This window comes from Chaetura pelagica, unplaced genomic scaffold, assembly GCF_000747805.2.
Source record: "Chaetura pelagica isolate M959 unplaced genomic scaffold, ChaPel_1.0 scaffold42, whole genome shotgun sequence".
Lineage (NCBI taxonomy): Eukaryota > Metazoa > Chordata > Aves > Apodiformes > Apodidae > Chaetura > Chaetura pelagica.
Window position 1 is genome coordinate 735952 of NW_009952575.1, and position 9559 is coordinate 745510.

Sequence of the window (9559 nt, forward strand, 5' to 3'; positions counted from 1 at the left end):
AGTATTCGTATTTCAACCATACAGATAAAACCAAAGGCCAGAATTTTGGTTTACTGCTTTATCGTGGGAAAATGTAAGCTTTGAGTCTAGTCAAGTTAGGAATTCATGAAAGTGACAGATTAGGTTTATTCAGTGACTGTACTGATTTTGGCTGGTATTGAGTTAAGTTTCTTCATAGTATCTTGTATGGGGCTATGTTTTGGATTTGTGCTGAAAATAGTGTTGATAAGACACTGATGTTTTTGTTCTTGCTGAGCAGTGCTTACACAGCATCAAGGCACTTTCGTTTTCTCACACCGCCCTGCCAGTGAGTAGTCTGGGGTGCACAAAAGTTGGGAGGGGACACAGCCAGGACAGCTGGCCCCAACTGGCCAAAGGGATGTTGCATACCCTGTGACATCATCCTTCTCGACAGTAAAACCTGGGTATGAAGCTGAGGGGTACCTGCTGATTAGGGTCTGTCTGACTGGGCATTGGTCAGTTGGTGGTGAGCAATTGTTGTAATTTGCATTGCTTCTCTTTCTTGGGTTTTCTTTTCCTCTCTCTTCGGGTTTTTCCCCCTTTCCTTATGTTTTTTCTTTTTAATTATTAAACTGTTTTCATCTCAACCTACGAGTTTCTTTCTCGCCTTTACTCTTCTGATTCTCTCCTCATCCCATCAGGGTTGGTGGGGTGGGAGCAAGCGAGCATTTGTGTGGTGCTCCGTTGCTGTCCAGGATTAAACCACAACATTGGCCTTGAACATGGTGTTTCTAGACTAAAGGTGTATAGTTTGCTGCTGAGTAGACAGTAATGAAATGCTACTTCAAGAGCTACTTAATAAAAAGTTAATTGTTGAAATGTTTGGCCATTTCTCATGTTGTATACACACCTCTCAGGCACCTAAAGGTAGATTTTTGGGGAAGTTCTCACTGCTGTGTACACATTTACATTTTTTATTGGGTCATGTACATGATTTATGTATTAGAGCATGTCTTACACACAGAACAATGTTAGGTTTTGCTGTTACAAAATTATCTCTGGTTTTTTTTTTTTTCTTTTCAGTGATAGCAATTCTTTTTTCCTTTCCTTGTTGTTACGAAGTTATGCAGTTTGTTTCATCAAACAATTCATCAAATAGGCACTTAGAAGTACAGCATAGCATTCATATTCATTAACCATGTGTTAAATAGATCATTACAGATGGAGAAGCAGTAATGCACCTATTAACATATTACGGAATTTGAAAAAGCTTTGAATATGAAACATCAGCAAACTGCTTTTTCTCCCTGAAAAACCTCGATCTAGTTGTAAAAAAGGCTCCTGTGTATATTAAAAAAGAAACAAAATGGAGAGTTAATGTTGCTGTCAAATTCACATAGTTGTGCTGAGAAGCTATTTGCAGCATATGTTGATTTGGGATTATAAAATAATTGTTGTTAATCTCAGTGTGGCTAAATGTGGATAAAAAGAACCTTAGAAATTTAAAATTCCTATCAATATAAGGAGTTTAAATTGTTCGCATATGTTAAAATTTTGTTATTTGAAATCTGGCCAGAATGAAAAATTCATACCATACTTTTATAAACCTCTCCTTAAAGCTTTCTTCAAAATAAAGTACTGCTTTTCAATCTCACTGAATAGAGCTCTTAAAGCTACTACTGTATGTAACATAAATTTTGTTCTATTATATCAAAGGGTGTTTTCCCACCTTCTCATTGATAATTAAAAAAATATACTTCCTAGTATCCTGTAGGTTGTCGGTGGTTTCTTTCTGTATCTGCAAAGTAACTTCTTACACATCTTTTTGGTTTACTGCATGGCATCCACGCCAGACAGGTTTTAATGTGCAACTGTAACCTGTGCTCTTGACCCCTGTGAATGAGGAGGATTTGTGCATCACTTTTTTTGCAGAGGGATCTCTGTGTAGATGAACTAACCACTTTCTGCATGGATGAAGATAAATTGCTGAACTGCAAAGGTTAAATATATCCTTTAAGCAGTGAGATTATAGCCTTCAGGTACTTGTAAAGAGTATTTAGGAAACTTATTTGGATTCTCTTTACCTAGTAGATACCAGAATTTTCAGTCATGTGTATCAGTCCTTCTTTTCAGAGAGTAGAAAATGGCTGTGGTGAGAAACACCTCGAGCAGTTCTTGCATTCACTTGAGTTGGGGTGTCTGTGGTGAAATTCTTTAAAAAATCATACTGAATACTCAAGAAAATGCTACTCCTATTACTACTACTGTTAGTACCCTAGACAATGTAATTAGTACTTACAGGATAGTCTGAAGTAAAACTTCAAAGTATGTTCCCTTTTTTGTTTTAGATATAACCCATATGGTTGCTGCTTTTCATTATTCTTACATATATGTGCTTTACATTTCCATTAGTATTTAAACTTTTTTGACAAGGACTTTAATATATTTTAATAGAGAACAGATCAGAGTTTCAATGAGAATTTTTTTTACCTGTACTGACTTAGAAACACTGATTTTATTATTTTTTTTTTTCCCCATTCCTTCTCTTTGGGTGGATTGCAAAAGGAGATGTCCTGGTTTGAGCCAGGATGAAGTGAACCAGGACAGGAGGGTAGTCACTGTCAGTATTTGTAGGTCAGTGCAGAACTTTTGTTTTTGCAGTATTTTTATATTTTTTTTTTAATTTTTTAAATCTTATTTTTAATAACAATTTAGGTGACAGATCTTATGAGGAAAGGCTGAGGGAGCTGGGTCTCTTTAGCTTGGAGAAAAGGAGACTGAGGGGTGACCTCATCAACGTTTACAAATATGTAAGGGGTGAGTGTCAGGGGGACGGAGTTAGGCTTTTCTCAGTGATGACCAGTGATCGGACAAGGGGTAATGGGTGTAAATTGGAGCATAGGAAGTTCAAGGTGAATATCCGAAAAAATTTTTTTACTGTGAGAGTGACAGAGCACTGGAACAGACTGCCCAGGGAGGTTGTGGAGTCTCCCTCACTGGAGACATTCAAAACCCACCTGGATGAGTTCCTGTGTGATGTACTCTAGGTGACCCTGCTCTGGCAGGGGGGTTGGACTAGATGATCTCTCGAGGTCCCTTCCAGCCCCTAAGATTGTATGATTCTATGATTCTATGATCTAGAAACCCCAACTCAACTTTAGCTATTGTTTGAATTTCTACTGTGTGAACTTTTACATCAGCAGAGTCTTTCACCTCTTTTATATCTGGAGTTAAAATAATAAGCAAATTCTCACGTAACTAAGTTACCATTTTACTTCATGTTTGTGAAATGTCTCATTCATTTAGTTGTTTAAAACCATAAGCTCCAATAGGAAGAATCTAGCTTAGTTTTTTTTGCTCGTCCTCTTATATAGGACAAGAAGGAACACTCAGTGCTAACAAGAAAAAGAAAGGAAAATACATTCAGTATTTGTCTACCTTACTAAGTTCACAGCTTAAAACAGAAATTAGAAAGGTTGTGACTGCTCCCCTGAAATTTCATTGAAGTCAGTGAAACTGGGATTTTGCTATAATTTTTTTAGGTGATGGTTTCAGGAGAAGCAGCTTTTGCAGGAGTGAAATAGAGGAATAAATCATAGTTACGATGCATGATTGTATCCATGTGTGAATAAGCAACAGGCAGAGAGCCCATCAGTGATTTCTCTTGGAACATTTTGACTGCTTTTGTGTATGGATGTGCAATAGTACATCAGGTCTCCAAGAAAACTACTTAATTACCAAGATTTTGTATCCTTACCAGCTCTAAAATCTCTTCTTCCTAAGTGGAATGCCCAGTGAAGGTGCAGTGGTACGAAATTTGGACTATTTTAGTGTAATACATAGACTTGAAAGAGAACAATATATGCCAGTGTCCTCTTCTGAGTTAATAATTTTCCTGCAGAAATCATGAACTTCTCTGGGCCTGTCTGTAGCTTTTAGCAGAACTTTCTCTTACTAGGAAGTACCCCTTCATTATTTACTTTTCATTCTATGTAAAAAAGTTAGCTAACCTGTTTTTTCTTCAGTTTTTTTCTCTCTTGAGAACACAAAGTTATTCTTCTGCAGTAATTCAGCATGATCTCTTCTTTTGTTGTTCCAGGAACTTCAGAAGTCTTTTGGTAATATAAAAAATGCATAGTTTTAGGAAATTTAGGAGTTGTAGGAAAAAGTAATACTATAGAAGAGATGTTCTCTGCAACTGTACAAGTGATTGCAGTGGCTTTTCTGGTTGAACAGAAGTCATGATGCATGCAGTTTCTGTGAGATACTAGTATTTTGCCTTGTTCTCACTGCATGTATCAGGTGCAGCCACTTTGCCTGATTTGTGATCTGCTTTCCAGCCATGAAGCTAAAATGTCACACATATAAGAGTTTTTTATCTCTGTGCTAATACTGTGGAGTGATGAAGGGAGGGGGGAAAAGGGCAAGGAAAGAACTATCACTGGATGCAAAAAAGCCCTATAGAAAGTATTCACTTTCTCATTTTATGGCAGTTCCAAAATCCTCATGGCAAGAAAACAACAGCAGTCTTCTTCTTCTGTTGTGATCTGATGTTTTGTGCTTTGAGAAAGTAAAGGGAATTTTTGTGAGTCCTGTGCAGTATAGGGATATGAAACACCTTCTTGTTCCTGTGCCTTTAGATTTTTTATTTTGGGAGAGAGAGGACTCGTTTTGGGGTGAGGTGTGTATTTCCTTTTTGTTAGGCACTGTTTGTTGTTTTGTTTGGTTTTTTTCCCTAAAGCATGTGGGAAATGGAAGGCACTGATTCAGTTGAACGTATATGCAGTTCTTGGATTACTAAAAAATTTGGGGTCTGTTATGTTAGTGCCTGGCAAAATTTGCAGCTCATAGAAGTACTTGCTTGTAGATAAAACTACAAGAACTACATAAATGCTAGCTCTATGATCTTGGTTTTCTATAGAAAAATAATTAAAAAAACAAGTTCTGTCTAGCTTCTCCATTATTCTCTCTTCTCTTTCTCTTCAATTTGCAAATGAATGTAAAACGAGCTTTTAAAGAAAAGAGTGAAATAGAATCTGATTTACAATGTAACAGCTCTGTAAGTGTGAATAGTTTACTAATTTTATTTTATTTTTATTTCATTTATTTTATTTTTAATTTTATTTGTCAATAAAAAAGCAAGTAGAGTTCCAGATATTAAAGGAAGTTCTGTCTGTGTCATCACTAACTACACTGTGTATAAAACAATATGCATCAAATAAGAATGAAAACAGAATTCTGTATAGGACAAATAAAATAAAATTCCCAAGTTTATTGTCATGCATGTACTTCTAGTCAAAATTAGAAGGGCTAAGGGGTTAATGATTTGGCAAAGGAAAAGGATACCTAATGTCATCTCTACAAAAGCCTGTTAGTTCAGAAACAATCAGTAAAAGCCAAATAAATTCCTGAGACAAATTGCCTATTTTTATTGTGTAATTTTGATAACCACTTACTGGGTTCTTTTGATGTCTTACCAATTTTTTTTTTACTTAGGCTTCAGGCTCGAATTGCTCATAGAATCCAGGAACTAGAGAACTTGCCTGGTTCTCTGCCCCCTGATCTGCGAACCAAAGCTACAGTGGAGTTGAAGGCCCTTAGGCTACTGAATTTCCAGCGCCAGGTAATGTGTTTTGCTTCAGGAAGATTCTCATGAAAATGAATGTGTTTGCGTAGTGATGAGTAAACTGGCAATAATTTTTGAAACAGAGCCGAAACAGAAGACATTGTGTGGGAACAAACTTGACTGATAATGAAGTCACAGGGATGTTTTAACTTAGATTTTGTTTTGTTTAGTTTTATTAGTAAAAATGCACAAGTGTTTGTTGTTTTTTTTTGCTCCCTGCTTTTATCTTCCAGTTTAAAGTGTTACCACAGGACTGTCTCTTTTATAAAGAGGATGGTACTGGCACAAAGACTAAATAAGAGCTGGCCGGGTGGCAAGCTGATTTTCAACACAAATCCTAATAAACACCTCTTTCTGGACATGCTTCATATTTGTCATGGGTCTCCTTGTTTTAGGAGAAGTTGTATGTTGTTGTTTTATCTGGTATTTCTCTGTGGTCTGTTCCACTGTGGTACACAGACTTTGAAAATTAAGCACAACAAGGTCATATCCAAGATGTAAGTCGGATGTTGAGTACATGTATCAGCAAATTAATTTCAGAAAAAGGAATCTCACTGCCAGATTCTTAAAAGCCTCTTGCCATTGGCTTTTTCAGCTAGACTGGAAGAACAAAAAAGTGATTTGGCAGGTGTCACCCTTTGACTCAGGTCCGACAACAATGCTCTCGATCCCCTCCCCCTCCCACCCAGGTAGGGAAGGAGAGAGAGAAAAAGAGAGAGACTTGGCTGGATTGAAAACTAAACTACACAGCTTTAATTAAACACTAATGAATGATACAAGAAAATACATACAATTATATACAGATAGATTCAGGTATGGGCAAAAGCCTCTCGCCTCTCCACACCCCCAGCAACTCCCACAGCACTTCCCTGAACTGGGAAGAGTCCCGAGGAATCCCGGAGCTGCTGCTGGAGAAAGAGCAGAGAGTTATGGGGCTCAGGAGAGCTCGAGCCTAAGGGTCGACAGTGATGGATGGACAGAGTCCTCCCTGGACACCGGCCATGGACGGAAGAGAAGGGAAGAAGAAGAAGGAAGGAAGTTGTCTTCTGTGATCTCTGACCTTCCTTTGAGCTTACGTAGATATATAGAATGGAATATCTCTGGCCAATTTTGCTGTCTGTCTAACTCAGCCTCCTACGGGGGGGTCACAGATCTCCCCATAGTGTCTGAGCCAGCAGAGTGAAGGTGCGACCTTGAAGCCTCAGTAGTTAGAAAAACATTCCACTGTCTTATCAGCTTTAGAAGAACACACTGTTGCTACTTAAAGCTTACCGAAGGAAAAAAAAAATCAGTAAAAGGAAAATTGGCTTCATCCTGGCTCAAACCAGGACAGCAGGTCAAGCAAAAACACTTCCTGACAGAAGCCTTGGCAGTAGTTGTACCGTGATGTCCAAGTTTTCCTTCCCTCTACTGTTGGCACTTCTTTGTAATGAAGTTTGTCTGAGGTCTGAGGAAAAGTAGCAGGGTCTCCCTAGTCTGCTGCTGGGACTGTGACAATACTGTTCCAGGAGCTTAACATGTACCTCTCCCTACTGTCTCCTTTGCAGCTGGCACTGAAACAAATTGTCAGCTATGTTCAGGTCTGCCTCTAGAACATATGTTACGTATGTTCTTAATTTGTATTTTACTTTGCTAGTGTAATGTCTTGGACAGCCACTTCCATTGCATCAGGGCAGTAATTTACAGAATCTTATAAAGAAAAAAGAAATAATGATTGAAAGTGAGTAACACTTTTGACCATCCTTTGGAGACTTTAAGATTTGTTGGGGACATACAACTGCTGCAACTGTATAGATGCTGTATCTTTTCAGAACTGTAATGGAAAGGAAAGAGGGGGCTTGGACATCTTGAGGATTGTTTCTGGTTTACTCTGCCATACCTCTCTTTGAAGTTGTTCATCCATGTAATACAAGTGATATATTTTTTTAAGTGTTTTTTCTTTTTCCACTGGTAGCTAAGACAAGAGGTAGTAGCGTGCATGCGTCGTGACACAACTCTGGAGACAGCGCTGAACTCCAAAGCCTACAAACGAAGCAAGCGCCAGACTTTGAGGGAGGCCCGTATGACAGAAAAGCTTGAGAAACAGCAGAAAATAGAACAGGAGAGGAAACGTAGGCAGAAGCATCAGGTAATTTAACTTACTGTTTACCCCATGACAGAAATGTACCTTACTTCGCTGTGCAGGTCTTCTCTATTAGAAATTTTATTTACCTTTGGAGTTGCTAAGATGAAAAAAACTCCAGAACATTTAATTAACAGTAGGAAAGTGGTAAGACTAGAATGTCTGCATTCCTGTTTTCAAATCCTATGCTTTTTCCAGTTGTCTGCACTAACTTATTTCTCTTTCTAGGAATACCTGAACAGCATATTGCAGCATGCTAAAGATTTCAAAGAGTACCACCGGTCAGTAGCTGGGAAAATTCAGAAACTTTCTAAAGCTGTGGCAACTTGGCATGCTAACACTGAGCGTGAGCAGAAAAAAGAAACTGAGAGAATTGAAAAAGAAAGAATGAGGAGACTGATGGTAAGGAGTAGAGGAAGTAATATGGTTGTTGTAGTTAAATTCTATACTGTGTCCTTTTAATAATTCATATACAGTCTCAGTCATACCCGTGTTTTTGCTTTGCAGAGTAAAGTCTGTGTATCACAAAACTCAGAAATCTAAAACTGCTGCAGTTTGGTTACATGAATTTGTGATGATGATAGTAAATGTGACACTTAATTGTAGCCTATAGCTACATCTTTTTTTAAGGATTTTTGGTAAGAATAGTTGTTTTCTCTACCGGCATGAAAACTTAGCACAGTCAGTTCTGTGTAACATTACTTAATCTCATTAAATTAATATACTACCACTGTTATATAATTGCAGGGGGTATTGACCCATTATATAAATACTGGATTGTGTTTTATTTCTAGGTCTGTAGTTTTGAAAATTCCATATGATTGACTTGTTCATGGCGTTATTCACAAATTTTACATAAAGATGATTTCACATGTGAAAATATATAACCAAGAGCAGTAATTAATGTTCTTAAGGATTAATATCAGTCAGTTCTACCCATTGATACTCCAGGACTGTACTCCTAGCTCTTTAATAGTTTATACTTCTTGCAGCTGCACGATATCAGTTGTATTATTCTTAGGACAGAACAGCGTGAATTTATATATAGCAATGTCTGTTCAGAACACTGTGGAAACAGTCAGTGGGCTGCCTACATTTCAGGAGTTAAAATAATTCTGGAGTTTAAAGTGTAGACAGATAAATGTGTCTGTACAAGTGTGTTAGCAACTAGGGTTGGAAAAAAATTCTTCAAGGCATTGGTTAACTCTTTTTTTAACACTTTAGTACTTAATACTTTACCTACATAATGTTGAGTGAGAATTGACATGCTTACTTTGAAATAAGCCTGAAAAGTTTCTAATACGGGTGCAGTTGTAATGCAAAACTCTAGGCCCTGTCTAGAATCTGTTTCCACCATAATAAGGCCTGAACAGTTCAGTTTTACAAATCACAAAATGTAATACAGGAGTAATTAAATATTAAAATGATAAAAATATAGAAATGAAAATATGTGTAAAATATGAATGAAGGACTGGCATAAGAGAATGACAAAAGTTCAGGTCCTAGAGCATTTCTTAAAATTATGTAGTAATCAGCATTACAGAGGTTTTGTATAATTAGGTAATTGTCAGCAGTCTATCTAAGCAAGCTTGTAAAAATATTAATTATTAGAGAAAAAACAGCTGATTAAAAAAAAGGATACTTTTGATATTTTAGAAATATCTTTGTACATGATGACATGGACCTTATGTCAATCTGACATGTAGTACAATAAATAATAAACATGTCCACTGCTGGAAAATACAAAGTAGATTTGTATGCCCAGAAATGGTACAGCATGCCAGACTACAATTAGAAATAATATTTGTGTCACAGTTTATTAATACTAGTATATATCACATGCAGGAATG

The 9559-nt window shown here is 37.2% G+C and overlaps 1 protein-coding gene across 1 annotated transcript in view; it reads left to right on the forward strand.

Annotated features, from left to right (window-relative positions):
* SMARCA2 (SWI/SNF related, matrix associated, actin dependent regulator of chromatin, subfamily a, member 2) overlaps positions 1-9559 on the forward strand; it is a 101176-nt gene that overhangs the window by 21268 nt on the left and 70349 nt on the right. The window contains exons 6-8 of the mRNA XM_009993615.1: positions 5458-5584; positions 7542-7715; positions 7938-8111. Coding sequence (XP_009991917.1) covers positions 5458-5584; positions 7542-7715; positions 7938-8111 — 475 coding nt within the window. The remainder of the gene's footprint in view (positions 1-5457; positions 5585-7541; positions 7716-7937; positions 8112-9559) is intronic.